The sequence below is a fragment of the Hyperolius riggenbachi genome, chromosome 2, assembly GCF_040937935.1.
Source record: "Hyperolius riggenbachi isolate aHypRig1 chromosome 2, aHypRig1.pri, whole genome shotgun sequence".
Lineage (NCBI taxonomy): Eukaryota > Metazoa > Chordata > Amphibia > Anura > Hyperoliidae > Hyperolius > Hyperolius riggenbachi.
Genome location: NC_090647.1, coordinates 502,196,290 through 502,220,210, shown reverse-complemented (window position 1 = coordinate 502,220,210; position 23,921 = coordinate 502,196,290). Strand labels below are relative to the sequence as shown.

At 44.4% G+C, this 23,921-nt stretch overlaps 1 protein-coding gene across 5 annotated transcripts in view; it reads left to right on the top strand.

The window, feature by feature from the left end:
- Window positions 1–16,214, top strand: part of SCAF4 (SR-related CTD associated factor 4) — a 137,298-nt gene extending 121,084 nt beyond the window's left edge. For all 5 annotated transcript variants that reach the window (XM_068270481.1, XM_068270483.1, XM_068270480.1 and 2 more), the window contains one exon: window positions 13,900–16,214. In XM_068270481.1, the coding sequence (XP_068126582.1) occupies window positions 13,900–15,881 (1,982 nt within the window). In that variant the 3' untranslated portion in view covers window positions 15,882–16,214. The remainder of the gene's footprint in view (window positions 1–13,899) is intronic.
- The last annotated feature ends 7,707 nt before the right edge of the window (window positions 16,215–23,921 follow it).

The window sequence follows — 23,921 nt, the reverse complement described above, 5'->3', positions numbered from 1 at the left end:
ATTACAGTACACACTGTAATGTTACTGAGAGCCAGAACCACTGGGCTTTTAAATGACAGAAATGATTTTAGGGAGCAGAAATCATGGCAAATGGGAGGAATGTAATACTCTTTGGAAGCTCGACCTTCTCTCTATTAGGAAGGCAAAGTTGCGCGCGCGCGCGCGCACACACACACACACACACACACACACACACACACACACACACACACACACACCTACACACACACACCTACACACACCTACACACACACACACACACACACACACACACCTACACACCACTATGAGTTAAAGTACCACTATCACAAAAAATAATACAATTCAGAATACTTACATACTGTACAAGATAAACATTTGTCCCAGGGCAAAATACACTTTTTTTTTTCCTATCTTGCCGTTGCTTACAGTGGGCAGTAAAACAGGTTTGGACTAGTCCACCTCCTCATGGGGAATTTTAAAGTTTTTTTTTTTATATACTTTACAAAACCACTCCATGGAAAGGATCTATACAAATACACCAGACAGCCTCCGTACTCATGCACACTTTTTTGGTAGGTAGACTAAGCAATTGCTTTTGTAAATAACGAAAAAAAAGAGGAGATGGACTAATACAAAACCTGTCGGATCTCTCAGAATTTTTACAATCTATTGTAAGTGACGGTGACCAACGAGAAAAATGTGTTGTGCATTTTACCTTGATCTGTATGATATGTACATATCTTCCAGACACTTGCACTTTAAAATTGGACAGAGCTTATAGGATGTGCAGCTTCTGTCACTGGGGCATCTTGTGCTCTGCAAATTCTGAAATGACATTATTTGCATACAACACTTTTTTTTTCTTTTTCTAGTGCATTAACCTATTTTGGTTCCTGGACGTAGAAACTACGTCCAGGAACCATGCGCACTCCCGGCCGCGGATTCGGTGGCCACGGAATCAATGTATCGGGCTATGGTGCCGGATCACTGATTCCTCTCCCCAGCTGAAAAAGCGACAGCTTCTCTCGGAAGCTGCGCTTTTTCTGGCCGTTGCCTCCCCTCTGCGTCACTCTAAGCGTGTCTTTACGCTTAGAGTGACGTCATGTAAACAAACTCATGGCCGCCATCTTGTGGCCAAAAACTAAAACTACAACTAAAAGTAAAAAAAAATTAAAAACACATAATTACATTATAAAACTATAGTTTACATCCCACCCTCCCAAAAATACCCAAATAAAATGTTTAATATAAAAAAAAAAACCTTACAATAAAAAGAAAACTGGTAAATATTTACCTAAGGGTCTAAACTTTTTAAATATCAATGTAAAGATGAAATATTTCTATTTTTTTTAATTTTAAACTTGTAAATAGTGATAGATGCAAAACGGAAAAAATGCACCTTTATTTCCAAATAAAATATTGTCGCCATACATGGTTATAGGGACATAATTTTAACGGTGTAATAACCGGGACATATGGGCAAATACAATACGTGAGTTTTAATTATGGAGGCATGTATTATTTTAAAACTATAATGGCTGAAAACTGAGAAATAATAATTTTTTCTGTCTTTTTCTTATTCTTCCTGTTAAAATGCATTTACAGTAAAGTGGCTCTAAGCAAAATGTACCGCCCAAAGAAAGCCTAATTGGTTGCGGAAAAAACAAGATATAGATAATTTCATTGTGATAAGTAGTGATAAAGTTATAGGCTAATAAATGGGAGGTGAACATTTCTCAAGTGAAAATGACGGAATGCGAGTGGGTTAAAAGACAACTGAAATGAAAGGGATATGGAGGCTGCAATATTTATTGCCTTTTAAACCATTCCAGTTGCCTGGCAGCCCTGCTGATCTCTTTGGCTGCAGTGATGTCTGTGTCACACACCTGAAACAAGCATGGGGCTAATCCAATCAGAAACATCTGATCCACATGCTTGTTCAGGAGGATCAACAGGACAAGGCAGAGCAGGATCATCCACCAGGCTTGGGGCCTAGTGGGTGTCAAAGGGCCCACTTGCAATCTTATTTTAACTCTTTCCGCTTCCACTTACCAAAAAGAATGCAAGGGGGTCCCATTGCCAATCTACTACCTTGCCTAGGGCGCTATTACATCTAAATCCATCTCCGCAGCCTTGGCATTCTGCACTGTTTAAAAATAAATATTAGCCTTCATATTCCTCGCAGTTCAGGTGTCCTTTTAGGCTACTTTCACAGTGGGACGTTGCGGTTTGATGCGACGTTAAAGTCGCACCGCACGCTTACAACGCAACGTCTCCAAAAAGTTGCAACGTAATTTAATGCCCTATTATCGTCGCATACAAGCAATGAAAAGTATGCTTCCAAGTCAGTACTGAGCATGTGCAAACAGTCCAACGTAGCTAATAACATGTATAACGCACAGCATGTAACACATTGTAATAATGCTACACGTTACACACAAACGCAATGTGTGCACTGTGAATGTTGCACAGACTTAGTATTGCTGTGCGTTTCTCTGCGTTAAAACAGTTTCTAACGTGCGACTTTAACGTCGCTCTGTGTAAGAGTCCTTAAAGAGGAGCTGCCAGCCATACTATCTCAGAAAAAAAACACATATACTGTATAAGTAGATAAATACTTGCTCTACTTACATAACATTTATACAAACTACTTACATGGCAAATGGGAGGAATATCAATTGCACTGTCCACATTTTGATTTTAGTGAATTTTCTACAGTAAAAAAAAGAGAAAATCATTCTTAGCATTTCCCATTTTAACTGTAGCTATTTTGAAGCCAATCCTGAAGTCCTTTCCTCCCTTACTGTCCTGCCTGATTGTGTATGCATTGCCCTCCACTATAGAAAGTGCATTGTCTCAGCATGAACAATATTGGCCAATCAGAGAGGAACAATGGTGTGGGAGGGGAAAACAGGAGGGAAAGAGGCTTCAGCCAGTATCAGCCATCAGGCTGCATTAGTTAAGTCGGAGAGGAGAGAAGCAAAAAAGGACAACCCAACATGCCCTGCAACTTCTATTGTTTGGCAGATGTACCAAATAAGAGCCAGGTAAACTGGGTAATTATTATTTATCAACAAGAAAAGAAATAGTGATTTTAACTTTTGGGTTACCTTGTTAGCATTCTTATTACTGGTTTACCAGGTAAAAATAAAGAATTGATTTTATGCCCGACAGTTACACTTTAAGTTCTCTCTTTCTCTCTCTGTCTGTCTCACGCTCATTATCTCTCTCTGTCTCATACCATTTTACATGGGCAGGAGAGGGAAGCCGGGAGCAGCTACTATTGCTGAATGAAACAAAATCCAAAAGTCCGAAATCTGTACACAGGAACATCTCAGACTAATGATGGGTTCAGGGTAGAATACTAAGTTTTATGTTAAAAATAGACATATAAACTTAGAGGAACGCCAGTGAAAATAATGTGATAAAGTGCTTAATTTTTACAATAATTATGTATAAATGATTTAGTCAGTGTTTACCCATTGTAAAAACCTTTTCTCTCCCTGATTTACATTATGACATTTAAAACATGGTGACATTTTTACTGCTGGCAGGTGATGTCAGTGGAAGGAGATGCTGCTTATTTTTTTTGGGCTGTTGGAAACAGCTGTAAACCGTTATTTCCCACAATGCAACGAGGTTCACAGACAGGAAACAGTCAGGACCATGGTCCTCAGTTTCCTTTGGGAGGGGTTTCTCCACAATATCAGCCATACAAAGCCCCCAGATGGTCTGTTTGTGAAAAGGAATAGATTTCTCATGTAAAAGGGGATATCCGCTACTGATTGGGATGAAGTTAAATTCTTGGTCATGGTTTCTCTTTAAAGTGATCCTTAAAAACCACTTAACGACCAGCTAACGCCGATAGGCGGCTCCTGGTCGTTAGTGGTATAGCATGGAAACGGCCGCTCGTACGAGTGGCCTTTCCATGCCAGTTCATGGAGGGTGTCTCCATGAACAGTGTGCAAGTCGCCGATCGCGGCTCGCACACGTAATGTAATCACGCGGGGGAAGAAATCCCCGCTGTTTACATCATACGGCGCTGCAGCGCCGTAAGGCAGATCGGCGATCCCCGGCCTCTGGCCGGGGACCATCAGCATATGATAGGCTGAAGCCTATCCTACAATGCGCAAGGACGGATATCCGTCCTGCGCCACCTAGGGAAAGGAGGGGAGGGAGGTAAGCGGGAGAGGGTGGAAAACGCTGCGGAGGGGGGCTTTGAGGAGCCCCTCCCGCTACTCACTAATGGCCGGCGGCGATCCCAATCAGGGCCAGGCAGCGCTGAGGGGTGGCCCGGGATTCCCTATGACGTCCCGACGTCGGTGACGTCATCCCGCCTCGTCGCCATGGCGACCGGGGAAGCCCAGCAGGAAATCCCGTTCTGAACGGGATTTCCTGCTTACTCCGATCGCCGGGAAGCGATCGGAGTGGCTGCGGAGCTGCCCTGGGCTCGCTACATGATTTAAAAAAAAAAAAGTGCTGCGCTGCCTCCTTGCCGGGGGAATTAGACCGGCAAGGAGGTTAAGTGGTTAAGTCAAATAAAAAAAAAATTAGTTTTACTCACTTGGGGTTTCCCTCAGCCCCCTGCAGCTGTCCGGTGCCCTCGCAGCATCTCTCCGATCCTCCTGTCCCCGCCAGCGGCTGCTTCCGGTTTCAAGGACAGCCGCCGACAGGCTGGGAACGCGAGTGATTCTTTGCGTTCCCAGTCACAATAGCGCCCTCTATGCTGTTATTGAGACAAGAAGGTCGCAATAATAGCATAGAGGGTGCTATTGTGGCTGGGAATGCGGAGAATCACTCGCGTTCCCAGCCTGTCGTCGGCTGTCGCCGAAACCGGAAGCAGCCGCTGGCGGGGACAGGAGGATCGGAGCGATGCTGCGAGGGCACTGGACAGCTGCAGGGGGCTGAGGGGAGCCCCAGGTGAGTAAAACTCAATTGTTAAAGAGACTCCGTAACAAAAATTTCATCCGGTTTTCTTCCATCCTACACGTTCCAAAATCCATTCTAATGTGTTTTGGCTTACTGTAGCACGTTCTACTATCACCATCTCTGTAATAAATCAACTTATCTCTCTCCTGTCAGACTTGTCAGCCTGTGTCTGGAAGGCTGCCAAGTTCTTCAGTGTTGTGGTTCTGTGATGCATCTCCCCCCTCCAGGCCCCTCTCTGCACACTGCCTGTGTATTATTTAGATAAGTGCAGCTTCTCTCTTCTCTCTTATCTTTTACAAGCTGGATAAATACTCCTCTGAGCTGGCTGGGCTTTCACATACTGAGGAATTACATTTGCACTCTGCAGGAAGAAACAGCCTGACACTTCAGTGGAAGATAGCTGCTGGAGGAAAGAAACACACAAATGATCTCTTGAGATTAAAAAGGAAGGGTGTATACAGCCTGCTTGTGTATGGATGTATTTTCTATGTGTGGACATGCTGTACATCAACCTACTTCCTGTTTTGGTGGCCATTTTGTTTGTTTATAAACAAACTTTTTAAAACTGTTTTTAACCACTTTTAATGCGGCGGGGAGCAGCGAAATTGTGACAGAGGGTAATAGGAGATGTCCCCTAACGCACTGGTATGTTTACTTTTGTGCGATTTTAACAATACAGATTCTCTTTAAGCGCTCGTGATTTTGAAAAAATGATTTTCGGTGCAATTTTTAAAGGAATGTGCATTTTTGCACATTCATTTAAGAAAAATTGCACTAAAGCACATTTCGATTTTGTCTAAATGGAAACGCTGCAGTGAGAACACTGTTTTAGGGTGACATTGCTGTAGCACTTTGTCGATTTCACGCAATTGCTCACAATATGAACCAGCCACTCGGGGAGGTTTATAAATGCGTGTGGGGGGGAGGCAATGCTCTCTAGGCTCCCCCTACCACAATGCCTGGTGAGAGATGTAGTCCACTAATGTGATTACATCTCTTCATCTGCAACATACAAAGATGCAAGATGGAGGCAAGTATATAGACACCTAAGCACCTCCTCCCCCTCAACACACTTAACAAACATCCCTTAGGCCCTCTGCACTCTGCAGATCCGATTTGTGATTCCAATTCTCCCTGGATGCTATCAAGACAAAAAGTAAAAAACTCAGTACCGAATCGGATGTAAAATCGCATCAGAATCCCATGCACACAGCTCAACAGTCCGTGAAAAAGAGGCCAGTTACTGACGGCGAGATTTAACTGTAGGGCTGCTGGGGAGCAACAAATTATCCCTTTGAAGCAAAAGACCATTCCCCTCAAGGTGATAGACCTTGGAGTATCCAAACAGCATTTCAGCTAGGTAGTAAAACTGCCAACTGATTGTAGCCACACAGACTTTGTGGCTCAAGGACCCCTCCCCCGGTTTACACAGGCACCACAATGGACAGCCTCTCCACACGGAGCAGAACAGCTGATGCGTAGAAGGATGCGGGCTCTTTTACATCATGGCTTCAATTCACTAAGCAGTTTAGACTAGTCTACAAAACAATGGCAAATCGAATTGAATCTAATCGAATCCCGATCGGACATGTCGGATTTAATCGAATCGTAAATAGAATCGTAATCAAATCGTACAAAGAATCGTATCGTGTAGATTGGGCTTAAAACATTCAGTAATTACACAGTTCACAAAGGCAAGCAAGGAGTAACCACGCCCACTCTTTCGGTAAAGTAATTCTGTGAGGTATTTTAGATGTGAGGATGGAACCTTTAGAATTAATTATGCAGGAGTTTAATTGTATCCAGAGGAGAGCCTTAAAAGAAGGATGTCAGTCATAGCTACTAATATGTGAATTGTATCTTTTGATAATTTCCTCTGCTGTACCGACCTAATTACCAAGTGTTTTAGACCAGGTCTAAAATATTTGGTAATAGTGAATTTCCCTTTGGTGCAACTGACCAAACCATCAGTACACTAAAAAAACCATCTGTAGACTAGTCTAAACTGCTTAGTGAATTGAGGCCAGTGTTTCATGCTGTTGCAATGAAATACAGACATACTGGCTGTCCTATAAAGACTGTATTATGTCAGCTAAATATGCTGCCATCGCAGTAAAAATTACTTTACTACTGTTAATGCTGCAAACCTCACACGTGCACTATGGTATGGGGTTTGCTGAGCCCTGCGATACCCCAAATTAAATTGAGAATCAGACTGTTGAGTTGATCACCAAGTCCCTCCCAATGTGACATGGAAATGTGGCTTGGGCGAAAGGAGGTGTGGCCGGTGGGTGTTTGACATGAATGAGAGAAGTTTTGCCGGTTCTTTTCCGTTAGCCGGGCACTAGGTGGCGATAACACTCGCAGCAGTTACATCTTTCCCTACTATCCATGGCGGCCTGGAGGGGGAATAGTAATTAACGCCACCTAGTGGTTGCGCCCGGCTAACGGAATAGTACCGTTTTGCCTATACCTTATGTATGCATGTAGAAGGTGATTTCACATCACAACAATATTCTTACCAAGAAACTTTACATTCCATTAGTAAAGTCCTGGAACTTCTCAGGTGACCATTTCTGACCTTGTCAGAGCTGACTAGATTAGCTGCATGCTTGTTTCTGGTGTTTTTCAGGCACTACTGCAGCCAAATAGATCAACAGGATGCCAGGTAACTGGTGTTTAAAAGTAAATAAATATGGCAGCCTCCATATACCTCTCACTTCAGTTGTCCTTTAAGGAAGACTAAAGTTAGTTGGGTTTCGAAAGGGCCATAGCTGGCTTCCTATTAAAATCTGCTACTTGCTTAGTTTCTCTCATCTATCATTGTCTCAGAGCCAGTAGCTAGCTAATTGCATTCCTCTTACAGGTGATCTACACACTACTAAAGCTGAGAGATCAAAATGCCAGCCAGCAAATTGGCATTTATTGCGGCCTCCTGGCCGCAATAGCAGCATAGGGGGCGATATTATGGCTGGGAACGCGGAAAATCACTCGTGTTCCCATGCCTGTCGGCCGGTGACGGCGAAACCGGAAGTGTTCGCCGGCGGGTCCAGGAGCATCAGAGCAGGGCTGCGAGGGCACCGATCGGCTGCAGGGGGCTGAGGAAAGCCCCAGGTGAGTTAAACTCATTTTTGCCCCTTGACTTAACTATCCCTTTAACTCCAACCCCCCCCCCCCCCCTGCAAAATCAACGACCAACTTGGTCGTAGATTTTGCTGCTCTTCAGGCAGGGCTAACTGCTGCAGCCCTGCCTGTCAGCACCGTCAATCAGCGGCGCATCGCCGCCTCTCCCCCACCCCTCTCAGCGAAGGAAGACTGAGAGGGGCGGGGGAGAGGCGGAGATACGCGCTGACAGGCGCGCGTGAGGCAGGGCTGCGGCCATTAGCCCTGTCTGAATGCGGAAGCGCTGCCCGCACAGCACGAGGGGATTGGGGAGGTAAGGGACCCCCGATTAGCCGCGGGATAGCACTGAAATGAGATGTATTCTCGCTTTAGTGTCTCTTTTTAAATGGTGGAATAACCGGGACAGATGGGCAAATAAAATACACAAGTTTTAATTACGGTAGCGTAGATTAATTTCAAACTATAATGGCCAAAAACTGAGAAATAATGCATTTTTTTTCATTTCTTTCTTAAACTTCCTGTTAAAATGGATTTAGAAAAAATAATTCTTAGCAAAATGTACTACCCAAAGAAAGCCTAATTAGTGGCGGAAAAAACAAGATATAGATCAATTCATTGTGATAAGTAGCAATAAAGTTATAGGCGGATGAATGGGAGGTGAACGTTGCTCGGATGCATGAGATTTTCGGCACTGCGATGCTCAACCGGTTATACACAATATTAATAAAGTTAATAACTTACACTTCCATAGTCCCGCCTCCCCCCCCCCCCCCCCCCCCAAAAAAAAGCTTGTAAAAAAAAAAAATCAGTAAAAAAAATACAAAACAAATAGTTGTTTTAGGGACTCAGCTTTTATATTTTATGAGGGAATATTACTATGACTTTTCTACATAGGGGCTTGTAATTACGGACCGGGCAAAACAGAAAAATAACACCTATATTTCAAAATAATATATTGTCGCCATACATTGTGATAGGGACAGAATTTAAACGGTTCAATAATCGGGACAACTGAGCAAACAAAATGTGTCGGAATTAACCACAGGAGAATGTTTAATTTTAAAACTATAATGACCGAAAACTGAGAAATAATGAATTTTGTCCATTTTCTTTTTTCCCATTAAAATGCATTTAGAATAATAAAATTCTTAGCAAAATGTACTACCCACAGAAAGCCTAATTGGTGGCGAAAAAAACGAGGTATAAACCATTATGTTATAAGTAGTAATAAAGTTATTAGGGAATAAAAGGGAGGAGCACTGACAGGTGAAATTTGCTCTGGTCCGTTAGAGTAAAAACCACTTGGGGGTGAACTGGTTAAAGGGAACCTGAAGTGAAAATAAATGTATGAAATAATGTATTGTATGTGTAGTAAAGCTAAGATATAGAGCATTACTAGCAAATAAATGAGTCCCAAATTGTTTCCAGTACAGGAAGAGTTAAGAAACTTCAGTTGCTATCTATGCAAAAGAGCTTCTCTGAGCTCTCTGACCCAACTTGGCTCAGAGACCATCCTATTTTCTGAATCATTTGCACATCAAAGAAACAGTGAGAGGCAGCTTCAGATAAGGTTTTACTGCAGGGGCAATCAAAGGGTCACACACTGTTTCACAGTTTAAAATACTAAGGCTGCATTTCCACTTGTGCGGTGCGGAATCGCCAGGAAATCACCGCAGACGATATCGCATGCGGGTGCGATTTTGCATGAGTTTTTCCCCACGATTTCGCATAGGGTAGTAGGTGGGCGATTTTAACCATGTCACTGCCTGTGTAAATTAACATTACCTCCTATGCGAAATCACGGGGAAAAACGCATGCCAAAACTGCATGCGATTTCCCTATTAGATACATTGTATGCGATTCGCTTAGCGGTGTGCGGGGAGCGAATTCTGACGGCTCTGCCGTGCAGATTTTCCCCGCACACGAAAACGCTCCGCACAATGCACAAGTGGAAACAGGCCCATCCACTTGTATTGGCTGTGCGAATCCGCATGCGGACAACACATGCGGATTCGCTATAGTGGAAATGAGCCCAGAGTGTGGGTTGTATTTGCAAATATGAGAGGATCATGCAATGTTATAAAAAAAAAAAGCTATGTGAAAAAAATGATTCTTTGCTACTAATTTTCAATTAATTATCCATACAACACATACAATTAATTTATATACTTTTTTTTACACTTCAGTGTCACTTTAAGAGCAGTGATGAAGGACAACTGAAGTGAGAGGAATATGGAGGCTGCCATGTTTATTTCCTTTTAAACAATGCCAGTTGCCTGGCTATCCTGCTGATCTATCTGGCTGCAGTAGTGTCTGAAGTACACCAGAAACAAGCATGCAGCTAATCCTTTCAGATCTGACAATAATGTCTGAAACACCTGATCTGCTGCATGCTTGTTCAGGGGCTATAGCTAAATGTATTAGAGGCAGAGGATCAGCAGGGCTGCCTGGTATAATTTAAAAGGAAATACATATGGAAGCCTCCATATCCGTCTCGCTTCAGTTGTCCTTTAAGATGCTCCTATAAAGTTGCACTGCAACGCACCACAGTGAACACAGCCTAAAGGTAGCCACACACCATACAATTAAAAGATCCAATTATACACCAATTTGATAATTACAATCGGTTGAAATCGGAGAAATCTGATTGAATTTCCCGTTTTTATACCATTAAAGATAGTGTGGGTTGGATTTTTCGGATTCATTTTTTTATAAAAATTGTATGGTGTGTGGTAGATTGATTTTCTGAGTTTTCAATATTTTTTTTTAATAATTGGAGAAAATTGAACATATGTGTGTGGTACGTTGGTCAGATTTTTGAAAAGTTACAATCAGTCAGAAAAATGTATTGCAATTCTTGATTTTGAAAGATATTTAAAACATTGTATGGTGGGTGGCCACCTAAAATAACTTCTACAGTATTTTGTATGACTGATCATTGGTAAGTGAAGTCTGTGGGGAAGATTTATCAACACATTACCGACAGTTTTTTCTTCTTAATCTGTTCTATCCAGCAGGGAGAACAGTTCTGCATGATAACCTTCTTAAATCCTAGGTAATAGCGGCAGTTTAGCATGAATTTCTAGAGCTGCACTACAGTTAAAAAAAGTGCAAATCCATCCCTAAACTGGTGCAGATTAAAGGAATACAATCAATACAAGCATTTTGCGGTTTTGGGAAGCATTTTTGGTGTAGAAGATTTCATGTATTGTTACAGTAAAGCTGTTACTGAATAGCTACTGTAACAAAACGCCTGGCAAACCGCTCTGAAGTGCCGTTTTTCAGAGCGATTTGCGTTTTTCCTATACTTAAAGGGGAACTTCAGCCTAAACAAACATACTGTTATTAAGTTACATTAGTTATGTTAATTAGAATAGATAGGTAATATAATATTTTACCCACCCTGTTTTAAAAGAACAGGCAAATGTTTGTGATTCATGGGGGCTGCCATCTTTGTCATGGGGGCAGCCATTTTTTGGTTGAAAGGAGGTGACAAGGAGCAGGAGACACAGTTCCAACTGTCCTGTGTCCTGATTACCCCTCCCAGCTGCACACGCTAGGCTTCAAATGTCAAATTCAAAATGTTTAAAAAAAAAATTGCACCAAAACAGCAGAATGAGGACAACAACATCAGAAATCCCATCATGCTTTGCACAGCATAAGGGGAAAACTGCCCGGGCAGTTTTCTTTTGTGCAGCTAAAAATGAGGCTTGTATAAAAGAAACAAAGTTCTGATGCTGTGAAACTGTTAAAGAAACACCAGGCCTTTTCAGTGCTGCTGAGTCGATTTTTAGTCTGGAGGTTCACTTTAACATTGAGGCAGAAACGCATCCGCAATCCAAAATCTGCAGCAGCCCGGGAGTATGCGTTTCTGCAAAACGCCTCCCGCTCTGGTGTGCACCAGCCCATTGAAATACATTACCCTAGCGGATCTGCACCCGCAAGCGGATTGCAAACTGCAGCAGAACCGCTCTGGTGTGCACTAGGCCAGAGTCTACACTGTGAGGGAAACTCCCCTCCCCTCATTAACTCTCCCCTCAGAAATGAGTAGACAGTGCCATCAGTTCAGAGTGAAAGGAATTTGTTACAGTAAACAAGAGATAAGCAAATGAAATGTATACATCATTTACCAGCACTTAAGGAACTCTCTCTAATGCTGGGAATACACGGTTCGTTTTTGCCTTCGTTTAAACCTTCGATTCGTTCGGTAAACGAATCGAGTGTTGAAAACGTATGTGAAAATAGTCATAATCTCATTATAGTTTCGATTAATAGACCCCAAAAACGAACGACTAGTGATCGAACATGTTTGATATTATCTCTCTTTATCCATCTAATCGAGCCATTGGTAGGCTTGATGGCTGTTCAGATCGATTATATATTCGTTTATGCTAGTCCGTCCCTGTAAAAAGGGATTTTCGTTTCGTTTCTTTGCAGCCTTCGATCATTGGAAAAACGAAACCATCAGAATCGAAAAAAAAAACGAAACCGTTGGTGGTGATATTAACCGTATGACCGATTATTTCGGGATCGAAAAGGACAAAAGGCACAATCGAAACGAAGGTTTAAACGAAGGCAAAAACGAACCGTGTATTCCCAGCATAAAGGTAGCCATACACTGGTCGATTTGCCATCAGATCGACCAACAGATAGATCCCTCTCTGATCGAATCTGATCAGAGGGATCGTATGGCTGCCTTTACTGTAAACAGATTGTGAATCGATTTCAGCATGAAACCGATCAATCTGTGAAGCTGGAGTCCCCCCGGTCTCCGCTGTCTCTTCTCTGCTCCGGGCTCCAGGACTGCAGCTTCACTGAACTTCCTGTCCTGGGGAAGTTTTTAAACAGTAACCGTAAACGGGACAGGAAGTTCAGTGAAGACAGCGGAGACCGGGGATACGCGTCGGCAGAACAGGTAATTTTTTTCAGCTAGCGTCGGTCGGCGGGCATTCGATCGCCGCTATCGACGCACTCCCGACCTGCCGGCGATCGAGGAAAATCTTCCGCACAGATCGATGGGAACGATTGATTTCGGACGGAAATCGATTGTTCTGTCAGCGTTTGCGCAACAATTTCACAGCAGATTCGATCACAGTGATCGAATCTGCTGTATATCGGCGGGAAAATCGTTAGGTGTATGGGCCTCTTTACTCGATAGTGTCCCTTTAAGAAGTGCTTGATAGCTGTTGGCAAGACATGATTGCAGAGTGCAGGCGATACATGATTTGTGATGTGCTCCTTCCACCTGCTGAATTTCTCCTCAGAGCCTGCTGCTACCAATACAGCAGGTGTGTTGGTTACCTCAGCAACAGCAATTCCCCTCACATACTGCATTGTCTGAGAGACCTTCCTAGCTCCTCCTATTATACAACAGTTTTAGAAGGAATGTGCACTTTCTAATGATTTTTTTTAAGATGCCTGAGACCGTTCTGCATGGATTTCTAAAAACCTACTAATATTTTGTCTCAGACACTCTTGATAAATCTGTCCGTGTCTCTTATTATACAGAAGTCATTACCTCAAGCCTTATGCTGGGAATACACTGTACGTTTTTTACCGCTCGATCGAGCCATTAGATGGCTTGATTGATAATTTACGACACGTCTGATCACCCGCTGGATCAATTCCGCGCTCGATACCGTGGGTGGGACAATGGAAAAAGATAAGGTTAATGAGCAGAAGATAAGAGAATCGCCCACGGGAATCAATCCGGTGGCATAATCGAGCCGTGGCAACGTACCGTGTATCTTATCTATGCATTTAGCCATTTAGCTAGCAAGTAGCCTGTAAGCTTATGCACTTTGTAATTAAAAATAAGTTAAGTACTTCCTTTTCAGTAATTTATTTATTTTTTGTATTTTTCAGAAGATTCACAGGATAGTCCATCTCATGGAACTCCAGCAGATGCTCCTACAGACTCTTCCCAGGGTCCCTCTGGCCCACCTCCAGCTCCTTCAACCCCAACACAAACACCACCCCAAGGTTCGCTGCAAGGGCCACCCCAAGGTTCGCTGCAAGGACCACCACAAGGTTCGCTTCAAGGGCCACCACAAGGTTCGCTTCAAGGGCCACCCCAAGGTTCGCTGCAAGGGCCACCCCAAGGTTCGCTGCAAGGGCCACCCCAAGGTTCGCTGCAAGGGCCACCCCAAAGCTCGATGCAAGGACCACAACAAGGTTCTCTGCAAGGGCCTCCACAAGGTTCTCTGCAAGGGCCTCCACAAGGTTCTCTGCAAGGGCCACCACAAGGTTCTCTGCAAGGGCCACCACAAGGTTCACTGCAAGGACCTCCACAAGGTTCTCTGCAAGGGCCACCGCAAAGCCCCATGCAGGGGCCACCACAAGGACTGCTGCAAGGACTACAGGGCCCACCCCAAGGTCCTCCCCATTCTGGACAGGGCTCACACCAGGGTCCTCCAGGTCCACCACAGGGACTACATTCAATTCAGTCTCAGGGACCCCATACAGGCCCATATCAGGGGCCTGCACCTGGAGGGCCTCCAGGTCCAATGCCAGGATTACAGAGCCCTTCAACAGGCCTTCTAGGGGCTAGACCAGGATTGATACCACTTCAGAGGCCACCTGGAGTTTCCTCACCTCATATGCAAAGATTTCCTGGAATGCCACACCGCCAAATGCCTCCTCATATGGTTCACAGAGGTCCTCCGGGGCCAGGGGGTTTTGGAATGCCACCACCTCATGGTATGAGAGGACCCTATCCACCACAAGGTCATTATGGAAGGCCGGGAGGACCTGGTGGTCCTGAAGATGGTAGACCATTTAGAAATGAAAGACGTGGGTTTAATCCAGAAAGGGGTGATAGGCATGGGTTTAATCCTGACAGAGGTGACGGGCATGGGTTTAATCCTGACCGAAATGATAGACAGTTGTTTAATCCTGAGGAAGATGAAGAGTTTAATCCTGAGATGGGTGAAGAGCCTGGATTTACCCCCGAGATGGAGCAGGAGGAAGAATTCAATACTGAAATGGAAGAGGAGGAAGATTTTAACCCTGATATGGAGGAGGAGGAAGAAGGCTTTACCCCTGACAGGCAAGGTTTCAACCCCAATAGGCCAGGCTTCCGCCCTGAAAGACAAGGATTCCATCCAGAAAGACCAGGTTTTAACCCAGAAAGACCTGGACCAGGCTTTAACCCAGAAAGACCAGGACCAGGCTTTAACCCAGAAAGACCTGGACCTGGTTTCAACCCAGAAAGACCTGGACCTGGTTTCAACCCAGAAAGACCTGGACCTGGTTTCAACCCAGAAAGACCTGGACCTGGTTTCAACCCAGAAAGGCCTGGGCCAGGCTTCATTCCTGAAAGGCCTGGCTTTCACCCTGATAGAAATGATAGGCAAAGTTTCCATCCTGATAGAAATGAAAGACCGGGTTTTCATCCTGAAAGAGAACGGGAGAGATTTGGAAGAAGGCTTTTTGGTAGCCGTAATGAGGATGATCGCGAACACTTTGCGGGGCGCTTTGATGACCGCGAACGTGAGCAGCGTCCAGGCCGGGGTAGACGAAACTGGGGTAGAGGAAGTCCAGAGCGTGAGAGGCATAGGGAGCCAGGGATTAGGAGCAGATGGTCTGGAGGACGAGAGAGGGAACCCCCCATACTCAAGCCGCTCATGGATTTTTATGATCGAAAACCTATCCAGCCTGAAAACCATGAGCCTCCTAGCAGTAAAGCAGAGCCCAAAAGTCTTCTTCCTGAAGCAAAAAAAGTCCTGGCAGTCCCGAAGGAAAAATCTGAACCTGAAAAATCTGATAAGAAACCTGCTGAGGACAAGACCCCCAAAGCAGCCCCACCAGCTGAAAAAAACGAAAAGGACTCTGCGACTAAACCTTAAACTGCATGTTTCACCATGAACTCGTGTTTGGTCGAGCTTTGGAGTTGTACATTAAGCTGTAAAAAATATTTGCTTCTGCTTATTGATCTCTCGTAATAGTTTCTGAAGAACTGTAAGAGAATTGGATTTCCTTCTAGTTAAAATGGTTACGAAATACAGTACCACCGTATTGGAAAAAGAAAAACAGTCTCCCATAGTTTGCTGTAACTTTTTGAATTAATTATTTAAAAAAGATTGCAGCTCATGTTTTCATTTGTTTTTTGTTTTTACTGGGGAGGAAACACCTTAAAATATTAGAGGTGTGTTTTTAATAAACTCTATTTTCGTAACAAATATTTGTGTGAGGTTACTGGGAGAGAGCCTGTGAAATCTGAACCAATGTTCATCCAGATACAGAACAGATTCCAAAGGCAGGCCTGTTTGTTTAAAGTTAACCTGTGACTTCTGAAGGAAGTATCCGGTTTTTTCCTTTGAGGCGGGAGCCTCTGGATCCTTAGACCTCCCCCGTCCTTGTACGTCAGCCCTTTCTAGCACTGGGACTCCCGAAGAGTGGCCTCCCTCCACATGTGCAATAGTGCCGGACTCTGGTGGAAATGGCCAAACCTGGTTCAGGCCTATACTGTAGCGCAGACCTGATCTGGCCTGGTGTTTTCAAAAGAAAGCCTAGCAGGATGGTGCTAGTGGTCTGCGTGAGCTGTCGACAAGCTTTTTTTGGGGGGGGGGGGGGGGGGTTCCAGTGCTGGAATCGGCCTGCAGAGGACTAGGGATCTTTAGGATCTAGAAGCTTCCCCCTCCCAAGGTAAGTACCCTCAAGGGGTTCTTCTTTTTGGCTTCAGGGTCACTTTAAGGTTTTAACAATTACGGATGAATTGCCAACTAATATCAGACTGTATAATATTTATAGGGGAATTGTGACAGGAAGTTGCGGAAAAATCATATCTCAAACAATTGTCCAAACATCCGGCATGCTCAAATTCCGCTTCAGGAGATATCCGGATTTTTGCTATCCGGATATCTCCCAGTACTGCTCAAGCTTACCTCTCTGACGTCTTCTTAGGCGGTCCCTTGGTGCCTCCCATGATGCGCTCCACGCGCATCACGTGATTACAAACACTTCCTCCTTCAACCCGGAAGGAGGAAGTGTTTAATCACGTGACCGCATCGTCGGGGGCGCCGAGGGACAACCGAAGAACACATCGGAGAGGTAAGCTTGACCCCCCCCCCCCCCCCCAGCCCGCACAACATTACTGGTAGATATCCGGATAGCAAAAATCCAGATATCTCACGAAGCCGAATTTGAGCATGCCTGCAGATCACAATCAGCATTGAGGGTGCAATCGCACTACGCACATTGCGGTCTGTTTATAATTAAGTTATAGTCGCATAGCAACGCACTGCAGCAGGCCCAGTCATATGATTGGCACTAGTCTACTTTATGGGACCCAGGAAGAAACCTCATAGGGAAATTCCCCTAATGTGATTGGGTGGATGGCACTATCTTGAACCGTGTTTCCCCGAAAATAAGAAAATAAGACACTGTCTTATTTTTCCTTCCAAAATATGTGCTAGGGCTTATTTTCAGGGAGGTGTTATATTTTGCGGGGGTAGCCAGATCCCCTCTTTAGTATGTAGCCAGATTCCCCCTGTATATATGGCCAGATTCCCCCAAGTGTACATAAGCAGATTCCCCCAAGTGTATATAGGCAGATTCCCCCCCCCCCCTGTGTATATAGGCAGATCCCCCCCCCCCCCCTGTGTATACCGTCTTTCCCCGAATTTAAGACATCCTCAAAGTAAGCCTTAGCCCATATTTCGAGTATACTCGAAATATAAGGCATCCTCCTAAAATAAGCCCTAGTCAGAACGGGCGCAAGGGTCCTGCTCCACATATCCCCCCCCCTGCCCCCCCCCCCCCTCACCCGTCCGCCCGCTTTACCTCCTTTGTGCTGGCTCCTTGTCCCCCTCAAGAAATGGATACCCGTGCGGTTTATGCCAGGCATGATGCAAACTGCAGATCAGCGGCGAAGGCAGCTAATGTAGTTCAGTAAGCGCTGCCATCTACAGGAAGTGATCTGTGTTTACTTACTGTACAGGGCGGCGCTGTTACTGGGCTATAGGAGCTGACGTCAACGCTGATCTGCCGTTTGAATGATGCCCGGCAGTAATCGCAGGGGGATCCGACTTTTGAAAAGGAGGGGGACAGGAGCCGGCACAGAGGAGGTAAAGCGGGCGGGCGGCAAGGGGGGGGGATGTGGAGCAGGACCCTAGCGCCCATTCTGACTAGGGCTTATTTTAGGAGGATGCCTTATATTTCGAGTATACTCGAAATATGGGCTAAGGCTTACTTTGAGGATGTCTTAAAGAGAATCTGTATTGTTAAAATTGCACAAAAGTAAACATACCAGTGCGTTAGGGGACATCTCCTATTACCCTCTGTCACAATTTCGCCGCTCCTCGCCGCATTAAAAGTGGTTAAAAACAGTTTTAAAAAGTTTGTTTATAAACAAACAAAATGGCCACCAAAACAGGAAGTAGGTTGATGTACAGTATGTCCACACATAGAAAATACATCCATACACAAGCAGGCTGTATACAGCCTTCCTTTTGTATCTCAAGAGATCATTATACACAGGCAGTGTGCATAGAGCGGCCAGGAAAGGGGAGATGCATCACAGAACCACAACAATGAAGAACTTGGCAGCCTTCCAGACACAGGCTGACAAGTCTGACAAGAGAGAGATAAGTTGATTTATTACAGAGACTGTGATAGTAGAACGCGCTGCAGTAAGCCAGAACACATTAGAATAGCTTTTGGAACTTGTAGGATGATAAAAAACAGGATGCAATTTTTGTTACGGAGTCTCTTTAAATTCGGGGAAAGACGGTATTTGGCCAAGCACAAGGCTATATGTGTGGTAAGAGGGTGCTGTGATTGGAGAACTGTTTCCTTTGAGGTTTCCTGCTGGGTCCCCTAAAGTGGACTATTGCCACATGATTTACTAAGTTTGGAGAACCTACATAGCCCAAGAATCCTGTACTGGAGTCTTTTAAAAATCTGAGGTGGTAAAAGATTGAAACCCTGGCCCACATGTAATTCACTTTTTCACTTCAGTCATCTCCTAGGAGATAATTTTCATCTTCTCATGAAACAAATTTTTCTACATTTTACAACAGAAAAAGTACCAAAGGGTTCATGAAAGAGTACTATCAAATTTTATTTTGAAAATGTATTTGCTTGCTGGTTGCTTAAAAGGCATTTTATGTCAAGTTATGAAAATATCTTGGAGAAAACTCAGGAGAAAAAGTGGATTGCATATGAGCTAAGGAATGGTGTCATATCAGGTCATAGTCTGGATTGCTTAAAGTGAAGTCCTGTACAGAGCAGCACCTGCAGTACAATTTTTTTCAAAATATCCATTGAGCTCTTGATTTTTACTGAGGACTGAAACCCACTAGCAGCCTTTTCTAATCGCTAGTGATTTGAAAAAGTTCTTGCTAATGCAATGCTGTCAGGGATTTTTATAAAATCACAGCCCTCAAGTTGGATCACACCCATAGCATTAGCAAGAGCTTTTCAAATCACAAAGCGGTCAGAAAAGCGCTCCTTGTGGGTTACACTGCAAGGATGCAAAAATCTATTAACCCTTCGCACACTCGCATGCAAATGTTCAAACAAATGCATTCACAGATTCACTCATCCAGGCACAACTGTTATCCCTACAGCTAAGTTAAAAGCCGGGGTTTTAGTTCACAGAAGAATGCATTCTTATGCTTAGTCACCTATACTGCTATGTTGACCTGGGTACTTCTGCGCAGTATAGGTGACTAAGCATAAGAATGCATTCTTCTGTGAACTAAAACCCCCGGCTCTTAACATAGCTGTAGGGATAACAGTGGTGCCTGGATGAGTGAATCTGTGAATGCATTTGTTTGAACATTTGCATGCGAGTGTGCGAAGGGTTAATAGACTTTTGCTGTTTTCTAGCCACACCCCCTTCAGCACCTCCCTTTCCTTAATAAATTATTTAATGTCCTAACTAGAGGCGATGTGCCTGGATATATGTATTTTTTTCTTGACACTGCAAGGATGGGCGTGCTGCTTGCTCAACTAAGCTTTTAGCGATCCTCACTGTGATCTGATGTATTCCATGCAAGGGCTGCAAACTTTTGCCACCTAATTGACTGACTGTTTTTAAAGTAATCCATTGCAGATTTAATATACAGTCTTGCTTTTTAATCCTCTTCAGCTTTAGTAAATCAAGACCATTATCTTTTTCGACACCTCTGAGAACACATCCAGTCCATAGTGTTCATAGCAGAAATGGCCAAATAGAAGTTACAAAGATGGTAGATAGTGGGTTAGGCCTCTTTTAGACAGGAGGCTGAGCTGCATGCTGGCCGAGCAGTTCAGTCTCTCTGCTGCTACCCGCCAGTGCAATTTCAGTGCAATTTAAAGCAAGCTTAAAAGATGCATGAGGTGAAAAAAATGATAGCAGATTTACTGAAGTGGCTGAAGGCAGAACCACGGTGAAGGACACAGAGGCTTCTAGGGGATGGAGGAAGCCCCAGTTTCGCCTCATGTATCCTTGTGGAAAAAACAAAAGCAGATACTCTATTATGGAGAGGGAAGGCTCTGGGCTCTGGGTCCTATAGAGCCTTCCTGCTCCTCTCACGTTCCCCTCGTTCCAGTGCCTCCACCACTGTTAGAAGTATTAGAACGATGGGTCGAATAATGCTCAGTGCCGCCATGGGAGGCTTCGGTAGCCATAGTGCTCCCGAAGACTGGCAGCCCCATACTGCACTCGCGCCTGTGCAGTACAGATCTGTTTGTCTTCAGAAACACATGGCCTTCCGAAGCGTCCTGTGGCAGAAGATTGAAAGGGGGGTGCCAGCGCTGGAACAATAACAGGAAGGCTCTATAGGACCCAGAGCCTTCCCTCTCCTTAGGTGAGTATCTAGTTTTTTGTTTTTATTTTAGACTTTCTTCAAATACAGCAGCAATAACGAGCACTAAGAAGTGCTCACATGGTGCAGGAGAGCAGCTGTTAGCTGCCTGTCTGAAAGAGGCCTCAATGAAAAACAATATTTCAGCATGCTTTTGTGTTAAAGGATACCAGAGCCGAAAAGATGAGAAGGGGGGGGGGGGGGCAGGCATGTATGGTGAGCTGTTCTGATGCCTGCCGCTCCCTCTGTTCCCCTCCTTTGACTGTTAAATACCCCCCGGCCACCTCTTCTGGGCAACCGGTGTTGTGCATCCGTGTGCAGGCAGTGGCCCGGGTGCATGCAACTTACAGCGCCTTGCGCGTGATTTTCACGATTACATCATGCGCAGAGCGCTCCTGGCCGCAGTTGCATGCTGTTGGACGTTCGCAGCTGGTCCAACGCCTGCGCACTGATGCCCAACTCTGGCGACCCCGAAGAGGTTGCCGGGGAGGGGGGGGCATTTAGCAGGCAAAGGAGGCGAACAGGGGAACAGTTTCTCATCATATTTTTGGCTTTGGTGTCCTTTAACCTGCCTGGCGGTAATCCTGAGCTATGCTCGAGCGAGCCGCCGGGAGCTCTATGCAGAGTATAGCATATAGCGGGTTTACTCACCTCCCGGGGGGGGATCCAGACGTCTGTAGCCGTTCTCCTTCCTGTCCTCCAAGGCTCTGAATCACTCTGTGATGAGATCAATGACGTCGATCTCACCAGAGTTACACCCGGAGGAGGAAGGTAACATTGCAGCGGTGGAGCCCAGGGAGGGTGAATGCGAGCAGGAGCTGTTGCAGGCATTCTGGTGGCATGATTTTTTTTCCCTGATTTTACAGTCCGAAATGTATTAAAAAGACCCTAAAATCTGGAAATCATCATACCACCAGGGGGGTTAATCAAGGATGGTCAATGAGATGCAAATTTTGAGTTGATGCAGAATTATTCAAATGTACACCGTTCACATACCACCATGGCTTCATGCAATTGGTCAATTTTCAAGCTGCATATATTTGCATTTAAAAATGTGCATAATTTTACATCGCTTCAGAATAATTTTTATCTCATGGACCATACCTGTTAATATAAAACAGTCACTCTTCACAAATTGGAAATTAACAGAAGCGCCAAAAGGATAAAAGTATCTAAATTAAAAAAAAAAAAAAAACACGGGGAGGAAGTGGTGGACTTCAAGCAGACACAAAAACAAGTTGATATATCAACAAGCAAATACATACATACATACATACATACACTCCAAAGTGTCATAGCTCATTTTTTTAGCTACTTTTATCCTTTTGGCGCCTCTGTTCATGTCCACATTGTTCGAGTCCACTGATGGTGGAAGGTGTTAGCCCCTTGTTTCCAGATCTACAGAGAGCTACTTCTTAATCCTTAGTGGGGTTGGGTGTAATCTCCCCACCTGCATTTACAGTGGTTGTCATAGTGGTAACACATGTCTGTGAGTATAACTTTACATACTTGCCTCTCATCACCCACATCAATCCAGTACATACTGGGCTCTCGGTGTTCTCTCGTTTTCTCACTCTTCACAAATTAGTAAATGGTAATGGCAAAATTTGCTGCCAGGAAGCAGAGGATGAAAATGAAAAACAAGGTACTCCAACCACTGTACAGAGTAGTGTTGCCATGTGTGCAAAGAAGAAGAAAAAGAAGAATTAAATTTGAAATCGAACATTTTTAACATTAACCACTTCCACGCTGCACGGACCCGCCAATACATATCACAGGGTCAGGAGCCAATGAAATCACTCGCGGAGCTCTGCTGTCATAGTAACAGCAGAGCGAGTGGGCTACAAAACTGCGGGAGTGTGCAGCACAGCAATTGCAATCTACATCCTGGCAGGGATAGTGGGTCCCAAACAGGGCGTAGATTGCAATTAGCCTGGTCCAGAAGAGGTTACATTGCAAAAACAAAGTTATACAGCATTGATTAGCCAAATCAAATTAAAATCACCAGCCTAATATTCTGCAAGTTCCTTTTATGCCACCACAACTGCTCTGAACGGTTGAGGCCTGGACTCTACCAGACCTCTGAAAATATCTTATGGTAACTGACACCAAACCATTCTCAGTAGATCTAATACAGTTGAACTACAAGGGTACATACACACATCCAATTTTGATTGTCACTTCTTTGCAGTATGAAAACTACCTACCTACACAGTTTGTTCATAGTATTACAAATTTGTTGGCCCTCATGCTACATGAAGGTGGTAAAATTGGTCAATCAAAATTGCACGTAGCTGGATGTTCACAGTGGGGCATTGTAACGGCCATTTTGCAGTGCAGCTTACCACCTTTGCGACGTTGACAGTGAGGCGGTAGAGTTGCAGTATGGAAGCCCACTGCATGCAGTGAGTGCGTTGCTGGGTATCATGAAGCATACTTTTCATTGACTGTATGCGTCACTGAATGCAACAACACAGCTGTAATGCGCGATATGACTTTTTCATTCTGTTTTGTTCCTCATACATGGAATACATCACAACATCCCACTGTGAACATGGCCTAAGGCTAGGTTCACAGTGGGAGCTGAGTTGCATTTCCTGTAAAGGCAGATGCAACGGAACAAAAAAAAGTTGCACCGCATGTTATGGGACCAGTGCGTTGCATACAGTAAAACATAGTGTCAATGAAGTATGTGAAGCACTGCATGCACCGCGTTGGGATACTGTAGTCTTGTATTGCATCGCAGTGTGATTTTTTTTTTCTCCATAAAGTTTCACCGCATTGCCCCACTGTAAAAGGGTCCAAAATTTCCCCTCTGTACCAATAGATTCTCTTATCTCTGAATGCAGCAGACAAGAGCTGCAGAGGAGCTCATAAGCTACAAACAAAGCAAGGTGTGCAGTCTAAGGCCCAGTGCACACCAACAACCTCTAGCAGATACGCAAAACGCTAGAGGTTTTTGAGGCAGATTTTTAGAGCGATTCTAGGCATGTTTAGAGAGATTTTCTAAACATTCCTAGCGTTTTTTGGAGCATTTTTGTGTAGCAGATTTCATATATTGTTACAGTAAAGCTGTTACTCAACAGCTACTGTAAC